Genomic DNA, 24,671 nt, shown 5'->3' with positions numbered 1-24,671 from the left:
GACCCTGGGATCATGACCTGAGCTGAAGGCAGATGCTCAATGACTGAGCCACCCAGGCACCCCTCAAATAAATAAAATCTAAAAAAAAAAAAAGGAAAAAAAAAGAAAAGAAAAAGAAAACAATATGGAGTTCATCAAAGAATTAAGAATAAAATTTCCATATGATCTAGAAATCCCACTTCTGGATATACATACAAAAGAAATGAAAACAGAATCTCAAAAAGATTTACATTCCCATGTTCACTGCAGCATTGATCACAATAGCCAAGATATGAAAACCCCTAAGCGTCCACAAACAGATGAATGGGAGAATGGACAACAAAGAAGATGTGTTGTACATATACTGGAATATTACTCACCCATACAAATACAGTCCACTTATATGTGGAATCTACAGAGGCAAAGCTCCTAGAAACAGAGACTAGCATGGTGGTTACCAGGGGGTGGGGAGGTGGGGGAAAAGGAGAGATAGTGGTCAAAGGGTACAACTGCCAGTTACAAGATGAGTAAGTTCTGAAGATATAATGTACAGCATAGTGCATGGTTAATAATACTATATTATATACTTGAAAGTTGCTAAGAGAGTAAATCTTCAACATTCTTCCCACACATACACGCACACGAAAGGTAACTCACGATAGGACTTGAGGCAGGTGTTAGCTAATGCCATGGTGGTAATCATTACACAATACATTAGCACATCAAATCAGCACATTCTACACCTCGAGCTTACCGAATGTTTTATGTCAACTATACCTCAATAAAGCTGGAAAAAATTTTAAAAATGAAAGAAATCGTGGTTATAAAGCATGTAATTTATATAAAGCTGGCTGAAAGGCTCAGCATAGTGCCTGGCACACAGTAAATTCTTAACACAACCATTATGCTTTGTGTTCCCACAGCAACTAGCAAGCATTTCTAGTAAAACACCACCTTGCCGCAATCATTTGTATTTCCTTCACTACACCTGCAGCCCCTGGAGGGGAGAGGCTGCGCTGTTTTTACGTTTAAACCACCAGCACCTATCAGCACCTAGTCATATGGCTGTACTTGTATGGGAAATGCATTAGGGACACAGTGGCCATAAACCTGCCTAGCTCCGTAACAACAATCCTGATGTGACCAAGAGCTTTGATATCTCAATATCTAAAAGTGTATTTCTAAGACTTTGCCTTCAAACAAAAAGTAGAACACAAACATTTTTAGCCAAATCATATTGATGTGTGGTTCTAAAACCATGATCACCGAATCAAGAGAAGCCACCAAAGATTTCTAAGCAAGGGAATAATATCACCACATCTGTGTCTTAGTTACCTAACAGAAGCCTGCGGAACGTCCTAGAATTGAAGCCAGGGTGATCAGCCACGAAACTACCGAGAGTCCATGGGAGAGACAATGAGGACCCAATACAGAGGAGAAACGGCAAGTACTAAGAAAAAAGGGACACAGGGGTGAGGCTTAAGTGGAAGACCTGGTAATTTATTATATATGAGCTTTTAAAGGAGATAAGGGAAACAAGGATAGTATCAAGGTTTCTAGGCTGAGCTATGAAATAAATGGGGGGTAACAACGGAAAGGGGGAACAAATGAAAAACAGGCATTATCAGGGCAATGCAGGAGTGCACAATTGATCCTGAACTGATGTGTGGTTGGATACAGAGATAGGCAGTAGGCAGTTGGAACTTAGAAAGTCCAAGGTTGGATTAGCCATCAAGGAAATTCAAATCAAAACCACACTGAGATACCACCTTACGCCAGTTAGAATGGCAAAAATAGACAAGGCAAGAAACAACAATTGTTGGAGAGGATGTGGAGAAAGGGGATCCCTCCTACATTGTTGGTGGGAATGCAAGTTGGTACAGCCACTTTGGAAAACAGCGTGGAGGTCCCTTAAAAAGTTAAAAATTGAGCTACCCTATGATCCAGCCATTGCACTACTGGGTATTCACCCCAAAGATACAGACGTAGTGAAGAGAAGGGCCATATGCACCCCAATGTTCATAGCAGCAATGTCCACAATAGCTAAATCGTGGAAGGAGCCGAGATGCCCTTCAACAGATGACTGGATTAAGAAGTTGTGGTCCATATATACAATGGAATATTACTCAGCTATCAGAAAGAACGAGTTCTCAACATTTGCTACAACATGGACGGCACTGGAGGAGATAATGCTAAGTGAAATAAGTCAAGCAGAAAAGACAACTATCATATGATTTCTCTCATCTATGGAACATAAGAACTAGGATGATCGGTAGGGGAAGAAAGGGATAAAGAAAGGGGGGGTAATCAGAAGGGGGAATGAAACATGAGAGACTATGGACTATGAGAAACAAACTGAGGACCTCAGAGGGGAGGGGATGGGGGAATGGGATAGGCCGGTGATGGGTAGTAAGGAGGGCACGTATTGCATGGTGCACTGGGTGTTATACACAACTAATGAATCATCGAGCCTTACATCGGAAACCGGGGATGTACTGTATGGTGACTAACATAATATAATAAAAAATCATTAAAATAAAAAAAAAAAAAAAAAGAAAGTCCAAGGTTGGAGACAAAGATTTGGCAATAATCACATGTAAACAGTAGCTGAAGCCACAAACATGGATTGTTATCATTGGGAGTAAATGTACAGAATATAAATGTATGACAAGAACAACACTAACGAACTCTGGGGAGCGCCTGTATTCATACAGTAGAAGCAGGGTAAAAGGCTGAGCGAGGCTTAAAAAAAAAAAAAAAAAAAGAGGACCATGAAAGCCAAGAAAGAACATCATTTCAAGAAAGAAAGTATGATACAGTGTTTACAGAGAGTAAGAAGCCAACACTAAAAAGAGGAGATGGATTTTGGCGAACCGGGTTTGGGAAGAGCTGGTGCGGCGGAAGGAAGAGTGTGCCGATGGGGATCGCTGAAGAACACCACGGACTAGAAGGAGAGGAGAGCCAGGACCATGGTTTAAAGACAGTCAAAGCTGAGGAAAAGGAATCTGAGGGTGAGAGAGCCACAACACTGGCAGACAAGGGAAGAGAACTGGAAGAGGGGCTGAAGGGCTGAGAGCGGCCAGTGAACTGATTTAAAAACAAACCAGCGGCCCTAGCCAAGGAACGAAGAGAATTAAAGAGCACAAGTTACGATCTTAGGCTCAGAGTTAAGCAGTGGAAACTTGGAACAGAAGGGAAGGGGTGAGGGATGCAGAGGGAGTGTGCCTACCGGCCTTTATTTCTCCAGAAAGGGGAGCAAGGGCTCAGTATCTGAGAAAAGACGAAAGCAGGTGATGTACTAAGTGTGTTACAGGTTCCGAGTAGATCCTGGTGGCGGAAGGTGGAGGGGTGGGGGGAATCCATTAAAAGAATGAGAAATTAGGTAAAGAATTACCCAATGACAGCAAAAGCCCATCGGTGGACTCTTCACACTTGGAACAAGCAGGTGGGAGACTCCACAGATCTGCCCCTGGGTGCGCAGGACGCGCACAGGCTGGGGTTTCAAACCAGCAAAAGCAGGTGCAGGGGAAGACTAGGAGGAAGAAGGAAAGAATGGGAGGGGCTGGCCAGAGATAAGCTGAAACAACTACCGAAGAAGAAAAGGGAATCAATCACAGGACAGCAAAAAGTCAGGAACTGGCCGAAAGACTGGAAGACCGGAGAAGAGCCCGGGACTAAAGGCTGAAGAGCAGGTTTGGTGAGAACAGGAGAGGAACGAGATCTGGGCAGACAATCATACCTCACAAAGTCTTTTCTAGATCAACTTCCAATTCTGCCTTAATTCTCTCCAAAACAAACTGGAAACCAAAAACCTAGGTAGGCTGGGGATTTACATAGGAGCTTTCTTAAACCAACTTTTTTTTAAGTTAGAAAACAACTTTATTTGGAAACGATCCACAGACATTATGTTTGTTAATCAGCCATCATTTAGTATTTTTACTATTATAATTAAAAATACCCCGCGGGAAACACTTTTTGTTCTTCTCATCGTTCACATTTTATAATTTCTTTAGAAGGGATTCCGATAAGTGAAGTTATGGAATTAAAATTTATGAGCACAGTGCTCTTGAATTACATTATCAAGACGGAGCCACTATTTTAGCCATCCAGAATTTGCTTTCTACAAACTTTTAAATTTTTAAAAAACAATACTACACACATTTTTAAACTTTTTCTTTTAACAACATTTTAAAAAGACTATGTCGAAAGATTTATATCCACCTTAGCTTTTTAAATAACTGCACAGTAATTCACTTTGTGACATTATCACTTCTTTAACCAACTAACCCCTTTCTTCTAAACAATTAGGTTATTTCTTTTTTGTTTCATTAAAAAGAAAACATTTCACTGAATATTTTCTAACACATCTTTGCCCAACTGCCTGATTATTTCCTTGTGAAAAAATATGTAAGTGAAATTGCTGGATTAAAGAGTGGTTTGTTTGTTTTTTTTTTTAAGTTTTTGATACATAACTCCAGTGTGTCCTCCAGAAAAGGTGCACCAATTAATAGTCCCACCTGTAGTATAAATCAGATGGTTCAATCCACGAATACCACTTTTTCTTTATGATCTTTGCTACTCTTCTAAGGGGAAATTGAAAACTTATTTTTAAATTTACATTATGAAAATCATATATTTTTCGTGTACATACAGGGCATTTATATATATGTATGTCTACGTGGAATTTCTCTTCATATCTGTTAAAAAGAAAAGCACAGGCCCAAAATGGTGTCACTTAAACCAAATCACCAAACTGGGGCTTAATACCTAATCTAATTGCAGTTTCAACCTTCTCCAGAAGTGTAAGTCCTAACCAGTCAGTCAGAAAATATCTGACCAGCATCAGTGAGGAATCTCGCATGGGCCCTATCTGTCCTCCCCAAAGAAGATGAGCTAATCCACCTAATAAGACCCCCTGCCCGTCCCATAAGGGAAGGTGATCTTGCCTGAAACAATCCTTTCTTTTCTTTTGCTAATAACTTCTTGCCACACCCTCCTTCCTAGAAAAACTGTCCATTTTGTACAACCCCTGGGAGCTGCCCTCCGCTTGCTAGAATCACTTAATAAAGCTGATTAGATCTTCAACTTCACTTGGTTGAAATTTTGTTTAACATATTCTTTTTTTTTTTTAAAGATTTTATTTATTTATTTGACAGAGATAGAGACAGCCAGCGAGAGAGGGAACACAAGCAGGGGGAGTGGGAGAGGAAGAAGCAGGCTCATAGCGGAGGAGCCTGATGTGGGGCTCGATCCCGTAATGCCGGGATCACGCCCTGAGCCGAAGGCAGGCGCCTAACCGCTGTGCCACCCAGGCGCCCCTGTTTAACATATTCTTTGTCCATTGTTTCTAAACTGGGAGATTAATGTTTTTGTGTAATTTGTAATATCTACTTACATAGTAAAGAAATTTTAAGCATTTTGGGTGAACAGATAAAACTATTCTCCCTGAGCTTGTCTTTTCATTTTGTGTTTCTTGTTGTAGTGAAGACTTCTAATGTATTCCAATCTACCAAACATTTCCTTTGGTCAGAGAAGCAGAGAGGAAAACAGGATTTCTTAAGAAGAAAAAAATGTTCATTTTCCAAAGCTGTCTCCTATGCAGTCCCTACTTACTCAAATGAAAACATGGTATGAATCAAAACAATTGTCTCTGAGAGAAAGGAGGTTGTTAACTCAGACTATATGAACAGGGAAGGGATTGTAAAATGTCTCTTATTTTAATATTACCTTGGTATTATTTACTTTCTGTAGAATGCCTCTAATAAGAACATAAGAGAACTTTACCATCAGAAGAATTTCATTAAAGAATGAAAATAAAAAATCTAATATACATGCAAATCCTTATTAATTTGGTATTTTCCAAATTAACAAGAGAAACACATGAAAAAGTTCTGGAAAATCGTCAGATTTCCAGAGCCAGGCTGCAAAGCATATCACAGATGACCAGCAGCCTACAAAGTGTGGACTGTCACACAAACTCTATCTAAGGAAAACAATACTTACTATTCCAGAACCAAGATCATTTCTGACGGAGTTTCATAGACTTCATGTAAATTAATGACCCAAGGATTGTCTTGTGCTAGTTCGAGAACTGCAATCTCATGAATTATTTCCATCCGACAATCTTGACCTTTTCTTCTTTTTCTCATGAACTTTGCTGCAAATTCTTTTCCAGAATCTTTCTTTATACATTTCCTCACCACTGCAAATTTCCCCCTAGAATTAAACAAAAACACTCACTGTTAAACTTGACAACTTTCTAGAAATGGTAAATTTTAATAAAATTTCCAAATATTCATCAGTGGATATTCAAATTTAGACCACATTCAATCACAAATGCAGCACTACCACTTAGGAATTTAATAGGTACATCTGTAATCAAATAAAATTTAACTTGCAAACCTGCAAAATTCCTTCTAAACAGAGAATAACCAAATATTAAAGTCAGTATTTTTTGCAGTTATACATAAAGAATTTTTTTTTACACATTTATACATAAGAATGATTCAAATCTTGAAAAAAGGCATTTGACTTATTAACAGAAACTGGTTATCAGAATTCCTAAAAGAATTGAATTGACTCTAATACTGTATCACCTTTTAAGACTATAAAGGTTAGGGGGGCGCCTGGGTGGCTCAGTCGTTAAGTGTCTGCCTTCGGCTCAGGTCATGATGCCAGGGTCCTGGGATCGAGCCCTGCATCGGGCTCCCTGCTCTGCAGGAAGCCTGCTTCTCCTTCTCCTACTCCCCCTGCTTGTGTTCCCTCTCTAGCTGTGTCTCTCTCTCTGTCCAATAAATAAAATCTTTAAAAAAAAATAAAACTATAAAAGTTAGGGATCTCATTTATATATTTCAACTACAGCATTAGCTGGAAATGTCTAGTTTTCCTATAAAGACAGATACAACAAGCATTATTTTGATACATTACATTATCACTTGTTACTAAACTAATAAGCAAGTCACAGGGGAATCGGTATAACAAACTAAGAAAATTAAGGCTATGAGCTCTGGAATCAGATGTGGGTTTGAATCCCACAAATAGTTCTGCGCCTCCTTGGGCAATTCATTTAACCTTTTTAAATCTCATCTTCCTTACTGTAAAAGAGGACACACCAGAATCCACTTCACAGGGTTGTGTGAGAATTCAAGTGTATAATACAGATCAATTGCTTAACATGGGACTTGCCACATAATAAGTGCTAAATAAAATACTATTAATCAAACAAATCATTAATTTGCGATAGTCATCACCCAAAAATAGCCAATCTTTAAGTTGGAAGGCAGCTTAGAAATCAGTTTTTTTTTCCCCTCTACCTAATGCCAAATGCCAATGTCAGTGTCTTCTTTCAAACTGTGAGGTAGTCTCTTCCACTCCTGGGTGCATATTATTTTAATAAGATTTTCATTCCAAGCCTGAAGTGAAGGGCTGTTAAGTCTGGCCTTTTGCGGAGCAGCAGTACAGAAAGAGCTTTCTCTTCCAAATACCGATCTATCGGGTAGTGACAGATTCTAAAGATCTGTTAAATGCCACTCCCTTTTCCAATCTTTTTTTTTTTTTAAGATTTTATTTATTTGAGAGCAAGAGGGGGAGAGAAAGAGTACAAGCGGGGCGGAGGGGGAAGCAGACACCCCTCTGAGCAGGGAGCTCAATCCCAGGACCCTGGGATCATGGCCTGAGCCAAAGGCAGAGGCTTAACAGACTGAGCCACCCAGGCGCCCCTCCTTTTTCCAATTTTGAATCATTCCTCACCCCCATGAAGGTTTTTAAGACTTTCTCATTATTATGGCTCATCAGGACTGCGGATAAAATGTGCCAACCAAATCTGCCGCAACTCCCCCAAGTATGCTCAAGTCGAAGGGTTACATCATGATTATTCTGTTGATGTTGGTACAATAAACCTAATATTTGCTTAAAAAAAAAAAAACACCTGACCGGTTTTTCATATTTCATATCGAGCTGGTAAATAAACCACCTAGATCTTTTTCCTTTTGAATTTTTTCAAGCTAGTGTCCTCATATTTTTAAAATATGGTTTTTTGTTTGGTTGGTTCTTAAAGACTTACTTGAGAGAGAGAGAGAGAGAGCGTGCAGGGAAAGGGCAGAGGGAGAGAGAGAGAGAGAATCCTAAGCAGACTCCACACAGAGCGTGGAGCGCTACTTGGTGTTCAATCCCACCATCCTGAGACCACGACCTGAGTGGAAACCAAGAGTTGCACGCTTAACCAACTGAGTCACCCAGGTGCCCCAATTTTTAAAATGTTTAAAAAAATTAAAGTCAAGGCTTTCATGTAAATTCTAATTTCTAGGTTCAGACCCAGCTTTCTAGACTACTGATGTAATTTTGAGTACTAATTCTTCCTTCCTAACTACTGTTAACCACAAATATATATTTCATGCGCTCTATACTTTTGTAACCACCACTAATAAAAATGTTAAAGGATATATCCTCAGGCATATCGGTGAACACAGTTGCTCACATAAGTAGCAATCTACCTAACTGCATCCTTGTTCAGATCAAAGTTTTGTTTACAAAATGTGAACGACTTCTATAGATTCTTAAGGGATTAAATCATAAACCTATTCATCACAGGTTAACGTCTTTTATTTTACCCCACAAAATCGTACACTAACATCTCCATCAAGTTTTAAAAGGTTCCTAAGGACCATTGGGTTCTTTTGAGAAAAAAACTCATAGATATTAAAAGAATCAGGGGCGACTGGGGGGCTCAGTCGGTTAAGCATCTGCCTTCAGCTCAGGTCATGATCTTAAGGTCTTGGGATCAAGCCCCACCTTGGGCTCCCTGCTCAGTGGGGAGTCTGCTGTTTCCTCTCCCTCTGCCCCCACTCGTGCTCGCTCTCTCTCTCCCAAATAAATAAAATCTTTAAAAAAGATATAAAAGAATCAAATCATTAATATGTCAGAAGTTTCAAAAGAAGAGAAAAAAAAGAGAAAGTTTCATTTATGAAAAAATAACCAACATATATAATTGACAGCAAGCATGTTCCTGGTAAATCAGAAATGACTCCGTTGAACTGCTTTCAAAATATTCCCCCATCAAACACACAAACATTTACTGTTCACACACTTAACATTCCAGGCAATATGGTACTCTGCAGTAAGTAAAATACTACTTAATATCTGGCCTGAATGCGTATTTTTGCACAGATGGGGAGACAGATGACTCAAAAGGGAAAAGGGACTCATATACATTGCAAACCTACAAACTCTGGGAGCCCTTGTTACAGAAAAGCTACTGCTAAATTCAGGAACCAGGGGCAAATACAGGAAAGAGACCCACACTTAATCCAGCATCTGGGGCCATACAACCATTTCTTAGGGTCACCAGCACAGCTCCCACGGCTCTCCACCCACACCTGTGACTACTCCTGACACAGCCTTTGTTTTTGTGGAAGCACTCCTCACAATTTCAGGTTTATTCTTTTCTTTCCACCGTGTCACGCGTTATGTTGGGAGCCAGCAAACTTTTCTGTAGAGGGGCAGATAGCAAATATTTTTGGTCTTGCTGGTCTCTGTTGCCATTAAGCAAGTTTGCTATCGTAAAACGAAAGCACAGACAAAAGGTAAAAGAATGGTTTTTAAAAAAAAAACAAAAAACAACTTTATGGACACTGAAATGTGAGTTTCATATAATTTCCATGTTATTAAACATGACTCTTCTGATTATTTCAACCATTTAAAAATGTAAAAATCATTCTATACAGCCCGTAAGCCTGACAAGAATAGGCGGCCAGCAGCAGTTTGCCCACCCCCCTGCATCATCCCACACTGAAGAAACTCTCCCGTCATTCTGATACTGAGACTGACAGCAAGCACAGCAGATCATGCCGGTTTTGAGGAAACCTGTATTGTCTTCATCTCTACATGACTGGTGTGATGGGAGGGGTACCCTTGAAGTGACTCAAGGAAGAGTCCAAAGGAGATAAAAAGATATTTCTGAAACTGTTCTTTCTGTAGAGCGACCCAGTACACAGAAATGTGAGATTCGGCGTGAGTCCTAGTGAACACATGAAGAATTACACCATCACGGTGTCTAAATTCCACATCCCACAAGGATTCCAACATGCTTGTTTTGCCACAGCTTCATGGTAAAAATCATGATTGTACCGAAACCCTGAATTTTAGGTTACTTAGGCAAAAGCATAAAATAAAGGTTTCTTCTGACACTAGTGGCCACAGTTAATATACAGATTTGAGGCTGATGAGGTTTGAAGGGCATAAAATGTTTGTTTCACTTCTACTTTCTTTATTGATTTAGCCAAAATTCTTCCTAGACTACAGTTACTATAATTTTCTGAGTTCTTCATCCATCTGACAAAAAGCTATGGTTTACTATTACTATTACACACTAAACTGACAACTCAGGTTTGTCTTAAACAGTTTTGGGGGGGGGATATAAAAAATCAATATATTTCAGAACTACTCAATGATAATACATTGCAGAGTGGTGGGAAAGTAAAGATCCATCAACAAATAATAAGAGGAAGGACTTAGACCCACCAGTCTAAGCCTCCCAACAACAAAGACTAGGTTTTAGTCATCTTCGCGTTGCCAAGGCCTAACTGGTAAAGCTTAGGAAGGTGTGGTGAGCATCTTTAAGAAGTATGCTAAGGAGTTTGGGCTTTCTCAGGGTAAAAATGGCTACTTGTTAGAATTTTTAAAATCATTGCTTTTAAAAGATAATTCTGATAGTGTTATGAAGAGTATATTGCAAAATGTCAACTAGAAACTAGGGAAAACAATAAAATAATTCAAGGTAGTGGGTCTCAACTAAAACAGCAGCGTAGAGGCTAGGAAAAGACAATGCATTTAAAAGAGGGTCAAGGTTCGGGCCGCCTGGGTGGTTCAGAACTTTAAGCGTCTGCCTTCAGGTCAGGTCATGATCCCACAGTGCTGGGATTGAGTCCCGCATCAGGCTCAGTGGGGAGCCTGCTCCCTCTGCCTGCCTCTCCCCCTGCTTTTGCTCTCTCCTGCGCACTCTCTCTGACAAATAAGTAAATCTTAAAAGAAAAAAAATTAAAAACAAAATAAAAGAGAGCCAAGTTTCATTAGCATTCCTAGGCAGATGGAATTGCAGGCAGAGATGAGGGGAAAAGGGAAAAGTGGAAGCAGAGGATGACTTGTAGATTTCTACCCGAGTACTGGATAAATCCACATTTACCATCAACTGACAGACTGATTTAAGAATGGTAACAGGTTTGGATGGGTTTATACATGTATCATGTTATTTAAATTGGTCTGACATAGTACAATTTGTTGTACTGTGCCTGTCTCCCTAGCTAGGCTATGAGCTCCCAGCTAGACCTCACTTATCCTTCATCTTTGTATCTCCATAGTGCCCTGCACACGACAGGTGCTCAAACAGGATATCAGATAAGCACCCTGAGTGTATACAACTGCTCCTGTTATTTTATTAAATAAAAGTTCTATGGCAACTTAATCTCATGAAGTTTAATATTTTAACCACATCGGACTATTTGCTATTCCCTCTTTCACTGAATTTTTCTGCCACTGTGCTTATTTGTTTTATTGCCAAGGCTGGAGGAGTATCTTTCATCACTACTACTGAAATTCCACCCATTCCTTAAGGCTCAGCTCAAATGTTATTTTCCCCATAAAATTTTCCCATGTGACATGTCACCTTGTTGATAAAGGGAGTAGTAACTGATTTGTTACATCTGACAATAAATGCCAGATCCTAGCAAAGTGCCTTATGTGCTTAATATATAACACTTACCTATTTTTTTTTTAAAGATTTTATTTATTTATTTGACAGAGATAGAGACAGCCAGCGAGAGAGGGAACACAAGCAGGGGGAGTGGGAGAGGAAGAAGCAGGCTCATAGCGGAGGAGCCTGATGTGGGGCTCGATCCCACAACGCTGGGATCACGCCCTGAGCCGAAGGCAGATGCTTAACCGCTGTGCCACCCAGGCGCCCCACATTTACCTATTTTAATAGCACTGGAGTACTATTAAATGTAAGAAGCTCCATTCAAGAAAGACCTAGAACAGACTCTACCTGTCTTCCTTACCTCTGAAAGGAAAACAGCAAAACCCAAAATATCTGCTGACCCTAAGTATGAAAATCAGTGAGTCCATCAGATCAGTTATCAGCATGAGTGGCAAGAACAGGCAGGGCTTTAAAAGACAGACTATTTTAAATTCTGGCTAGTAACTGGATAATCTTTGGCAATTTACCCAACCTTTCTGAGCCTGAATTCCTCATCTGTAAGATTAGGTTGATGGCACTTAACTCTGCAAGAAGATAGTAAAGGCTAAACAAAATTACATCTCTGCAGTGTAGAGCATTCAGCAAATAATCAGTAGTCAGTAGCTATTTTTATCGTTTGGGGCACGAACTTTAGATCTACGATAATGATAGTAATTTGCAAAAAAAGAATCTGAGAACAGAGGGGTTTTGAAGGTGGTCTAACTTGAATTCTCTACTTGATGCAAAATTTCCCTCAATAAATGTAGTTCTTTCTTCTTTACCAGAACAGGTGAATCAGTAACTATAGCTACTTAGCTTTCTAATGCACTTGCTTCCATAATCCGATTTTATAAATTTTTGTTACATAAAGCTTTATAAAGAGGCTGAAATTCATTAAATCCTTAAGTTTATGTATTTTATTTTTTATACTTGATCTTAGCCAAAAGGTGGAGAAGAGATTGTATTTTATTTTTTTTTAAAGATTTTATTTATTTATTCGACAGAGATAGAGACAGCCAGCGAGAGAGGGAACACAAGCAGGGGGAGTGGGAGAGGAAGAAGCAGGCTCCCAGCGGAGGAGCCTGATGTGGGGCTCGATCCCATCACGCCGGGATCACGCCCTGAGCTGAAGGCAGACGCTTAACTGCTGTGCCACCCAGGCACCGCTGTATTTTATTTTTTTAAAGATTTATTTCGAGAGTGTGTGCGTATGTGTGTGTGCGCACAAATGGGGGGAGGGGCAGAGGGTGACGCAGACTCCCCGTTGAGTGGAGAGCCTGATGTAGGGCTCCATCCCAGGACCCTGGGATCATGACTTGGGCCCAAGGCAGACACTTAACTGAATGAGCCATCCAGACACACCAAGTTTATGTATATTTTAAATTAAGATTTTAATTTTAACATTAAGTCCCAACTTTTCAAAATCAAAACAGTTGACTCAATGAAGTAATCTGCCTTAGAACTTCCTAACTAACCCTGTTGCTGAACCACAAACATAGCCAATTTTTTTCTAATCCATCCAAAAATATCAGATTACACACAACTGTTGGTAAATACTCTTCAAACTAATCACTAGTGGCCAAGAAGTCTTAAATAATACCCATCCTAAAACAAGGCAATTTCTACATGGACAATATTACTTACCAAGGGTCTTAATTTCTATTTTTTTTTTTTAGGTTTATTTATTTGAGAAAAAAAAAGAGAGAGAGGGTGGGGGGGTAGGGAGGTAGACAGAGGGAGAGAGAATCCTCAAGCGACTCCCCACTGAGCATGGCGCCCTATGCAGGGCTGGACCCCAGGACCCTGAGATCATGACCTGAACAGAAATCAAGAGTCAACAGCTCAACTGACTAAGACAGCCACATGCCCCAGAAGGGTCTTAATTTCTAAAGAAATTATGAATTACGATTCATGACACACGCTCAAGTAGTTGTAAAGTACAAAAACCTAAAGCCATTATCTACAGCCTTGAATCCAGGTAAAGAACACACAGTTCTGAAATACACCTGCCCTCCTTCAGCTTGAACACTCTCTTGTGTTCTGATAAAAATCCTTCCTTCCTTGTTTCTGTTACTCTCAACTGCTCTGGAGGGAAAGCGACACAACATCCCTGTGTACCATGAGGCGCAACTGAAGAGGGAACTATGACACAGAGGCTTCGCAGGGTTTGTCCCAACATAGAACTCATGTCCTCTCGTAAAAACTATGAGAAATTGCTTCACCTACAAGCCAGACTGCAGATTATTCTTTGAGAAACATCTGACTTATATAATAGAAGGGATTTCAAAGAGTTCCAGCTCAGCAGTCTTTCGTAAGACTCAATCAACCTCTGCCTTGGTTTTCTCATTGAAAATGGGGCTTTCTGGGGGCACCTGGGGGGCTCAGTCAGTTAAGCATCTGCCTTAGGCTCAGGTCAGGATCCCAGATTCCTGGGATTGTGCCTCATGTCCGGCTCCCTGATTGGCAGGGAGCCTGCTTCTCCCTCTCCCTCTGCAGCTCCCCCTGCTTATGCTCTTTCTCTCAGTACATAAATAAAATATTAAAAAAAAAAAAGAAAAAAGAAAAAAAGAAAATGGGACTTCCCAAACACACATGTAAGGAGAATTAAATAAGATAATACATGTGAAAGCACCTGTATAACTGTAAGGTATTTATGAAATACTCATTCAGCACAGAATTCATATTTTTTGTCTCATAGGGAAATTCAACTATCAGCATGTAATAATTTAGTAAACAAAAGATATTCTTCTGGCTTTAAAAATCCTTTTTTTTCTTAAGATAAAATTTATAAATGTAGCAAAAAAATGTTAAAGTTGAGGACTAGATAATGAAAACACATGTAAGGAAAATCATTCAATGTGAAACTGTATTACTTTAAATTTCTAGAAACGTGTTTTTGTTCCTGTACTTTCAAATTCAAGGGAAATCAACATTATGAAAAAATTCTCAGAACCCAAGGTCATGTCTCCTGTACCTTTAATCATTAATGTGGTTTACACTGGCACATATCCTGACTTAAAGAAAGGTAACAACCTTTACGAATAATAAGTCAAGCTTCATGCAACCAAAGAAAATTTTATGTCATATATTTACCACATTTAGGTTGTTATAGACTCTGCTGGAGACATGAAAGACTATGACACGACATTTCTAAAAAATAATCAACATCACATCCTGTTGTTACTAGAGAACCAAAATTGACCGCTTCAAAAATTCTCTTCAACCATTTCACTGAAAGCTTTAATTTTCTGTAAGCTAAAATAATGGTAACTTTTTAAAGAACACAGTTTTTTTTGTTTGAACAGTTAGCTCTTCACACCTCTTCAACATTTTTGACTAAATGAAAGGCCTTAGAATATAACAAATAGATCTTCTGTTTTTCCTATTACATTAAAATGTAACAGGTAATTTTGTAATTTCTGTATCAGAATGAGATCGATTAGTTATATCAGAAATGCAACCACAGTTCATAGTTGGAAAAAAAGACAACTTTCTTATTACAGAAAAGATTATGAATAAACAATTATGCCAGAACCATTATATACGGCAAAATTTATAAACCTTAAACAAAGACTGCTAATAACACAAAATAGAACTTTTGCTTCCTGACAGTTCTAAACAGTTCCTGTGTGTTTTGCAATGAGATTTCATCACTTTTGCCACAGACAGAAGCATAAGGTTGTGCAGGTTTTCTTATTTTTGCTTTCTGGTTACATGTAAAAGAACATTTATTGTTACACAATGAATTACATGTATTGAGTGCTCCCCCCCAAGAAGAGGCACAGCCTTAATAATGCTATAGATGTGCTCTATTTAATTCTCTCCACAACTGTGGGGCAATAAATGGTTAGGTAAGTTACTTAAGTACACAGAACTAGTAAGTAACGAGCTAAGATTCAACCACAGACTGTCTGACTCCAAAGCCCATGTTCTTCACTACTGCATTAAACTTCTCGTGACAAAAAAAAAAAAAAAAAAAAGAACCAAAAAGAAACAAATACATTAATTTTTTTAATCAGTTTTAGGCTCTTATATCAAGTAGCTATCTAACTGCATTGTTCTGCTCCTTCAGGAGTTATTATTTTTGTAAAATTTATGTAAGCATATAAATATATGTAGTATATATGTAAAAGAGAAAAATACTTACAGGCAAATGAATTTTATAATACAGATTAAAGCAAGAATTGAAAAGAACATTCCTGGAGGAATTAGTAACAACACCTGGTAGGGTGCAAATCAATTTTTTCAGATTAAATCATTTATTATAAAATATAAACGATACAGGACAGTGCTTGCCACCTGAAGATATTTCGGCTTTGTAATACCAGTTTTCCTTTTGTGGAATGAAGCCAGACAACCAAATAAGAGAAAGTCTAAGTTTTCCCTTTTCAGGGGATCAGGGCTACTTCAGAATGTCTGGAATTTCGATGAACTAGAATACCTAGCTGAGTTAGTAGCTCTCTAGGCCTCCTTTGTCAGATATAAAGTGTGTACAGATGCAGTTAATTAGTGCCCACCATAGTGAAGTCTATCTTGTTCTGAAAGGTATTTTTCCTTCTGTTAACATTTGGAATAAATATGACATGTTTAAGGTAGATTCCCCTCCAAAAAATCAACAACCACAACAAAAAACCAACCCCTATTTCTAAAAGCCAGCTTAATATATGTAAAATAGAGCATTTTAAATATTGTTTGTAACCAATTGTTACAAGGCCCTCCTTTTCCAAGACCCCAGATGAAGGCGGTTATAGTTGTCAGGCCCTTTCCCCATTACAACATGGTGCGATTTTGCAACGATAACAAATGTCTGCAACAACAGCTAACGTTTACTGAATGCTATGTGCCAGGACCTGTAGCATGTGCTTTACAGAGATGCCTGTCATCTGCACAACACCCCCATGAGGTAGGTAGGTACTGTCATCATTCTGATTTTATGCGTGAGAAACATGAGGCTGGGGCGTCTAAGTCACCCACTCGAAGGCACACATAGCAAGCAGGCCGGCGATAGGAGCTCAGGTCTGACTCCAAAACGGGTGCTTTTGACAACTTCTCCAAACTGTAAGGAAAAAGGGAGTCAGTCCCCAAACCCTATCACTCTATATCACCCCTCTTCAACATACAAAGTGTAAAGTATCCAAACAGCCTTTGCTTTTTACAATTTTACAAAGATACCAAATGAAGAGTGGCGTGGGGAGGAGAAGACAAGGGCCAGCTTAGAGCGCAGTAGAAAGCGCGAGGCAAGGGCCAAGTGCCTATGAATAAAACCAGTCCGAACTTAAGCCACAGAGACCACAGTATTTTAGAACTAAAATCGCACAAAACCGAGAAACCGAAAATGACGTCGGCCCACGGCGGAGAAGCTCACAGAGCACTGGTGCAAAGGAAGCTGTCACCCCTGATGTTAGCCTTTCTTACAGCCACATAAGGAGACAGAGAACACACACGAGTTGAAGGGCAAAACCACAGCTGACTCTACAGCTCCGGGGTTTCCTTCCGACTCACTAGTTCGGGGAAATACAAGCCCCGTGGCTCACACGCCCCCCCCCCCCCCGCTACCCTGCCGTGTGGAACACCTCAGATGCTGAAAGGGCCTGCGTAGAGGTAGGGCTGCTGGTCTCGGGAACCCGCGGCTGGAGACTTTCTCACACCCGCTTCCAAGTGAAAGCCACACGCCGGGGAGCGCCTCCCCGGCTCTGGGGACAAGCCTTGGCGCGCGGACGGCTGGCTGGTGCGACTCGACCGCCCCGATCGCCGCCCGCACCCAAGTTTGTGCCAAGTCACAGCGCGCTATCGGCCCCGGCACCGCCACCCCCACCGCTCCCGCCCGCCTCCTCCACTTAGCCGCCTCCGGTCCCCGCCCCACTCACCTGCCCAGCTCTCGGCCTGGGCTCAGGCTGTAGCCGTCCTGGAAGGGCTCGGTGCGCACGGCGGTGCGGATCTCCGTCAGCAGCCCGAGGGCCTGGGGTGCGGGCGGCGGACGGCGCGGCGCGCCCAGACTCCTGCCGGCCCGGCCCGACCCTGAGGCGGCGGCCGAAGGGGAGCCGCGGCTGCCGGGCTTCTCCAGGGGAATCATGGTGGACGGGCACGCTTCCTTTCCGGCCGCCCCGCTCGCTCCCAGCTGCCGGCGGGTAACGGTCCCACCTGCAGCTGCCCCGCACGGGTCCGCGAGCCTCCAGGAACCCGCTCTCCCCCTCGGCGCGCTTAAACTGCGGCTCGCGGACTCCCGGAGTCCCGCCCCACGTCCCGCCCCACGTCCCGCCCCACGTCCCGCCCCACGTCCCGCCCCACGTCCCGCCCCACGTCCCGCCCCGCCCCCTGGCAGAACCCCGCCCCGCCCCTAGTCTCGCCCCCTCGCGGGCTCGCTTGGCGTCGGGAGTGCAGGGTACCTCACGCGCTCCCTCTGCAGTCGAGAGAGAGAGAGTGCAGCCTGGGGGGACGCCCCGGCCTGGGGGGAAGCAGCACTACCCTTCAGATGGGAGGGCTCCCGACCTCGACCAGTTGCACACCTGTTGAGCGTCTGAGTGCTCCAAAACTTGATCCCTCTGTCAGTGAAAGGCGCAAGAGTTGCCAGCTGGAGCTTTACGTTGGGTGTGCGGGGAGGGGGCGGTGAGACTCTGATCCCAGCTGCTGTACACCACGAGGAAGCTGACCAGGGCACCTGGTTCCTTCGCGCACTGGGAGGAACTGTGGAAGCAGAAGTTGGGTAACTATTATTAACCCCTCACTCTAGCCCTATGCAATAGGCAGTATTATACGTCTGTAGTCTTCTCCCTATTTAACACGGTGCTCTCGTCTGGTCTGGTCTTTTTTTTTTTAAATATTAGATTGTTTTTTAAAAAATAGACTTTTATTTTAGAGAATTTTTAGGTTCACAGCAAAACTACGTGAAAGGTACAGAGATTTCTCACATACCTTCTCCCTCCACCCCCTCATCTGGTCTTTTTAAAATTGAATTATAATTGATACACAGTATTGTATTAGTTTCAGGTGTACAAGATAGTAAGATATTTTTATACATCATGAAATGATCAGCGCCATAGGTCTGGTTGCCATCTATCACTATCCAAAGTTATTACAGTACAATTCACTATATTCCCTATGTTGTGCATTACATCCTCATGACTTATTTATTTTATAACTAGAACTTAGTGCCTCTTAATCCACTACACCTATTTTGCCCTTCCCCTACGTGCCTCCCCTCTGTAACCACCTGTTTGTTCTCTGTATCTATAAGGCTATTTATGTGGGGTTTTTTTTGAGATTCCATATATAAGTGAAATTATATGGTATTTGTCTTTCTCTGACCTATTTCACTTAACATAATACCCTCTAGATCCATCCATGTTATTGAAAATGGCTAGATTTCATTCTTTTTTAGGGCTGACTAATATTCCATATACATACACTGAACCTTCTTTATCCATGCATCTATCATCTATCAGTGGACACTTAGGTTGCTTTCATATCTTGGGTATTATAAATAATGCCACTACAAACTTAGGGCTACATATATCTTTTTGAATTAGCGTTTTTGTTTTCTTCAGATAAGTATGCAGAAGTGGAATTTCCAGAGCATATGGTAGTTCTGTTTTTAATTTTTTGAGGAACTCGCATACTGTTTTCCACAGTGGCTGCATGAATTTACATTCCCACCCACAGTGCACACCCTCACCAACACTTGTTATTTCTTGTCTTTTTGGTAATAGCCATTCTAACATGTGTGGGGTGGGTATCTCATTATTGTTTTGACTTGCATTTCACTGCTGGTTAGTGATGTTGAGCATCTTTTCATATGTCTGTTGACCATCTGTGTTTTGTTTGGAAAAATGTCTATTCAGGTCATCTGCCCGTATTTTTTTTTAATTGGGTTGTTTGTTTTTTGTTATTGAGTTGTATGAGTTCTTTATATATTTTGGATGTCAACCCCTTATCAGGTATATAATTTGCAAGTATCTTCTCCCATTTGATAGGTTAAATTTTGTTTTATTGATGATTTCCTTCACTATGTAAAAATTTTTTAGTTTGAAGTAGACCCATTTGTTTCTTTTGGATTTTTTTGCCCTTGCCTGAGGAGGCATATCCAAAAAATATTGAGAGTTATAAAGAGCTTACTGCCTGTGTTTTCTTTTAGGATTTTTATGGTTTCAGGTTTACATTTAAGTTTTTAATCCTCTTTGAGTTGATTTTTGAATATGGTATAAGAATGCGGTCCAGTTTCATTCTTTTGCATGTAGCTGCCCAGTTTTCCCAAACCACTTTTATTTTATTTTTTTAAAGATTTAATTTATTTATTTGACAGAGAGAGAGAGAGAGAACAAGCAGGCAGAGTGACAGGCAGAGGGAGAGGGAGAAGCAGGCTCCCCACTGAGCAGAGAGCTTAATGTGGGGCTTGATTCCAGGACCCTGGGCTCATGACCTGAGCCAGAGGCAATTACTTAACCAGCGGAGCCACCCAGGTGCCCCTCCCAAATCACTTTTTAAAGATACTATCTTTTCCACATTGTATGTTCTTGCCTCCTTTGTTATAAATTGGCCATATAAGCATGGGTTTATTTCTGGACTCCCTATTCTGTTCTATTGATCTATGTGTCTATTTTTGTGCAAGTAACATGCTGTATTGATTACTGTAGCTTTGTGGTGTAGTTTTATCTGGAAGCATGATACCTCCGACTTTGTTCTTTCTCAAGATTGCTTTGCTATTCTAGGTCTTTGGCAGTTCCACACAAATGTTAAGATTATTTGTTCGAGTTCTGTGAAAAATATTATTGGTATTTTGGTAGGGATTGCATTGCATCTGTAGATTGCTTTGAGTAGTATCAGCATTTAAATAATACTAATTCTTCCAGCCTATGAGTATGGTATGTCTTTTCATTTATTTGTGTTATCTTCAATTTCTTTCATCAATGTCTCATAATTTTCAGCATATAGATCTTTCACTTCATTGGTTAAATTTATTTCTAGGTTGGGGCACAGTCGGTTGAGCATCTGACTCTTGGTTTCAGCTCAGGGCATATTCTCAGGGTCATGAGATCAAGCCCCCGAGATCAAACCCCACATCTGGCTCCACGCTCAGCACAGGGTCTGCTTGTCCCTCTCCCTTTGCTCCTTCCCCCACTCATGCTCTCTCTCTCTGTCAAATAAATAAATAAATAAATAAATAAATAAATAAATAAATAAATAAAATCTTAAAAAAAACTGACGGGAAACCATGGAAGGATTTAAACTGAAGAGTGACATGATTTAACACGTGTTTTATGATTATTTGGTTGCATCATCGAGCATAGACTGTAGCGTTGTGAACTGGATATAGGAAGGCTGGCTAGGAGACTGTGACAATCACACAGACATGCAATTACTGTGGCTCAGACTAGGGACATGGTGATGGGATTGATGAAAAATAATGGAATTCTTTTGAGCTCGGCCCAACAGGAATTGCTGGCGGATTAGGTGAAGAGTTTAGGAGAGGCTCTCTTTCTCCAGTGTCTCTGAGACTTGGGTCAGGAATGCGTGCAGCGCCATGATGAAAGGAACCATTGCCTTCAGAAGGTTACCAACCTGAGGAGGCTTCTAATTTGTTCTCATGGGTTTCAGTTTATCTTAGTTCTTTATTCTAGTTCATTCCTGCTTTATATCTGGCTTTTCTTCCTGATTCAGGTCAACCATTAGCTGCAAAGCTTCCATAGGTTTATTCCCCAGCTCCCACAACTGTGTAAGGTCTGTCTCTGTAATAAATTCTGGATCAGAGTGACCATACTTTCCTGATCAAAACCCTGAGTGATATAAGTATGATTTATTAGCCCACTAAATAGAGATGTTCATTGCCCGGTTGAATATGTCAGTGTAAGAGACGTTTTAGCTGTTTCCATGAGTTAGGGATAACACATGTTTTGTTATTATCTCATGGTAAATAATTTTTTTAAGTACCGGCTTTTAATTATGGTCAGAGAATGTGGGGCTATCATTTCTTTGGCATTTATTGAGACATTGTAGTCTTTTTTTGGGGAAATGTTTCATGTGCTTCGGAAGAATGCGTATTCTCCATGTGTTGGGTAAAGATCTTATGGGTAAGATGAATGTAGATATTCATAGGACTCTTAATAACTCTTAAGAACCAAGAGAGTAGAATTTTAGGTGAATACCGTTCGGGACTAAGAAGGTCATTACATATTTGTAAAAGAAACAAGCCACCAAGGAGACCTAACAATCATTAACTTATATACACATAATACATAGTCTCAAAATAAATGAAGCTTACTGAACTATAAATTCAAAGAATTTTGATTCATAAATTATACAAATTAATAACAATTGGTAAAAACCCAAATCATATTTATGTATACATATGTGTTGCTATGCCAGTGAAACAAATTATATTTACTATAACAGACAAATTTTAAAAACATTTATTAAACACCTATAAGTCTACTTTTTGAAAGTTGAAGTTCAACATTCTTAGGGTAGAAGTTCAGCATTTGTGCATTCTTATCTCAACCCGAACTTGAATTTGTAAAATAAAAACTAACAGAGCATTTATTTATTTTTACCATGCAATTCTGATAAAAGTACATTTTGTAAACACATGTATATGAAAAATATCCATTCACTTATTTTAGAAGCTACATCTTTCAAGTGCTGTGAGCTGCTACACATTTTCATACAAGTTAAATACTTAAAGACTTCAAGTGGCTTATTCCAGGAAAAAAAAAAAAGGAAAAAAGCACAGTATTGTCCTTTTCAAGCCTGCCTTTCTAGGTTTATAATTTCCTGTTTGTAATTTATGTGTTCTATTATTTCCTTGTCTGTTTGAACATTTAAAAGTACTTACCTTATACCTCTCTTAGATTGCGGTGTATTTCGAGTTTTTCCTGTTCATTCTATCTGTGGATTCTCTTTCCTAGCACTGGAGTTTCTCATGCATTTTATAATTTTTTGTTGATGAGCTCGTGTAAATATGCCAATTTCTCTTCTGCCTTCAGTATCATTATTCATTTAAATTAAGCAGTGGCTACCACGCATGGTGGATGCATTCGTACCATTAAACTGAACTTTCTGTGCTTGGTTTCAAAAGTTATCCCAGAAAGGAAAAGATGCCTAATGGTCTTTGAATTGGTTATCCACTTTCCACAACAATAATGTATAACAATCACAAAATCTTGACTGTGTTTACTCAGATACCTAGGGGGTCATCTCATCGTTGATTGAGTTAGCCTGGTCTCACCACTGCTCCCCATGTGTGTATACTCTTTTTACACTAGGCATGTACTTCCGTGACAGTAGAGTATAAAGAGAGAGACATATATAACATGATTAATTTCAACAGGTTTTGACACTAATTCACTTAGAGGTTCTGGGCATTAAAATAAATCTCTTCGTAGCCGTCATCTCCCAGGTCTTCAAGATATGAAGGTTCTTAGGCTGATTCAGTCATTTCCAGTTCCTTCTCTGTTTACTAATTCATCCCTGTCTGTCTTTCCTCTCCAATGGAGCCAATGGCTCCTGTTTTCTTTTCCCCATAGCATTTTGCTTATTAATTATTATTTTTTAGTGACATCATATCTTATTCAGGAGCTGGGGCGGGGTTGCAGGGGGAGGGAATATTCATATCAAAAACAGGGGCCAAATCTCACATGACGCAGAAGAATGAATTGAATATTGCTAGACCTTGAACTCCTTGAGGCAAAGACTGCCGTTTTCCCCCTGTACCCAGCACAGGACCCGGCACGTAACAAGTATTCAATAAATGGTTAATTCAAGAAAGGTAGTGTGTGTTGGTGGTTGAGTGTCTGGGCTCTGGAGGGAGCCCAGCCTCTCATTCAGATCTTGGCTATACCATTTACTTTGGGCAAATTAATTAACTTCTTTATGTTTCAGGGTTTTTTCACTTTAAGATAGGGATATAAGTTATCTCATAGGGTTATACATGAAAAGCAAAAATTAGTTCTTCTTAAGTAGTGAAAAATTTATTGTGATCACAGTCATCTTCATTAATCCATTGATTAGATACCACAATGTTAATTATTGATTTATTATACTAAACTATTGTAACAAGCAGTAAACTTATAGGCAATGATTTTATTCCTTCTGTGATTATTATTACAGCAATTAAAGAGCCTGGTGAATAGTGTGGTTCTAAATATAAGTTAGCTTCTATTATTATTACTATTACTGTTGGGGCTGATGACAGTGATTCATGGGGCCGGAAGGAGGATAGTATGGGATTGGATTGTGTCCCCCATAAAAGATACATTGGAGTCCTAACTCCCAGTACCTCAGAATGTGAACTTATTGGAAGTTAGAGTCTTTACGGAGGTAACCAAGTTAATGAGGTCATAGAGTGGGCCCTAACCCAACATGACTGCTGTCCTTATAGAAAGGGGAAATTTGGACACACACACACATACACACACACAGAATGTCACATGAAGAAGAAAGCCGAGGTCTCTAAGTCAAGGAGGACCAAAGATTGCCAGCGAATCCCTGGAAGTTAGGAGAGAGGGATGGAACAAGTTCTCTCTCAGAGGGAATCAACCTCACCATCACCTTGATCTTGAACTTTAAGCCTTAGTTAAGCCACCAGTTTGTGGTCCTCTGTTGCAGCAGCCCCCGCAAACTCATCCAGAGGGGCTATAGCCGTAGGCATCCTTCTTTGGTGAGTACACGTGGACATCCCATGGCATGCCTAACAGATAACCGCTTCCAGCTCTCCCACCCTCCTGGCCAATGTCTTGATGGTTATACCAGGTCCAGGAGCTCAGGAACCCAAGGGATATTTTGCAACAGGGCATACCTTTAGCTCTCAAGATAAAGCTTAGTGGCCTTGAGCAAATCATTTCTCCTGGTCTCAGATTCTTTGTCTCCAAGATAAAATTAGTCAGACAAAAGTGCCTAAATGTCTTAAAATGTGATGATTTCTGCAGCAGGGATAAAGGTTAGCCTGACCTTCCCTAACTCTCTCTTCATTTAT

At 40.3% G+C, this 24,671-nt stretch overlaps 1 protein-coding gene across 1 annotated transcript in view; it reads right to left on the bottom strand.

Annotated features, from left to right (window-relative positions):
- Nucleotides 1-17,928, bottom strand: part of STK17A (serine/threonine kinase 17a) — a 42,431-nt gene extending 24,503 nt beyond the window's left edge. The window contains exons 1-2 of the mRNA XM_045793516.2: nucleotides 17,575-17,928; nucleotides 5,983-6,195 (exon numbers count right to left, since the gene is read on the bottom strand). Of these exons, the coding sequence (XP_045649472.1) occupies nucleotides 5,983-6,195; nucleotides 17,575-17,780 (419 nt within the window). The 5' untranslated portion in view covers nucleotides 17,781-17,928. The remainder of the gene's footprint in view (nucleotides 1-5,982; nucleotides 6,196-17,574) is intronic.
- Between the last annotated feature and the right edge of the window lie 6,743 nt (nucleotides 17,929-24,671).

The sequence above is a fragment of the Ursus americanus genome, chromosome 3 (genome assembly GCF_024610735.1).
Source record: "Ursus americanus isolate L20-20 chromosome 3, mUrsAme1.1.p, whole genome shotgun sequence".
Classification (NCBI taxonomy): Eukaryota; Metazoa; Chordata; class Mammalia; order Carnivora; family Ursidae; genus Ursus; species Ursus americanus.
Note: the sequence above shows the minus strand (reverse complement) of the source record. Positions and strands in the feature narration are given on the sequence as shown.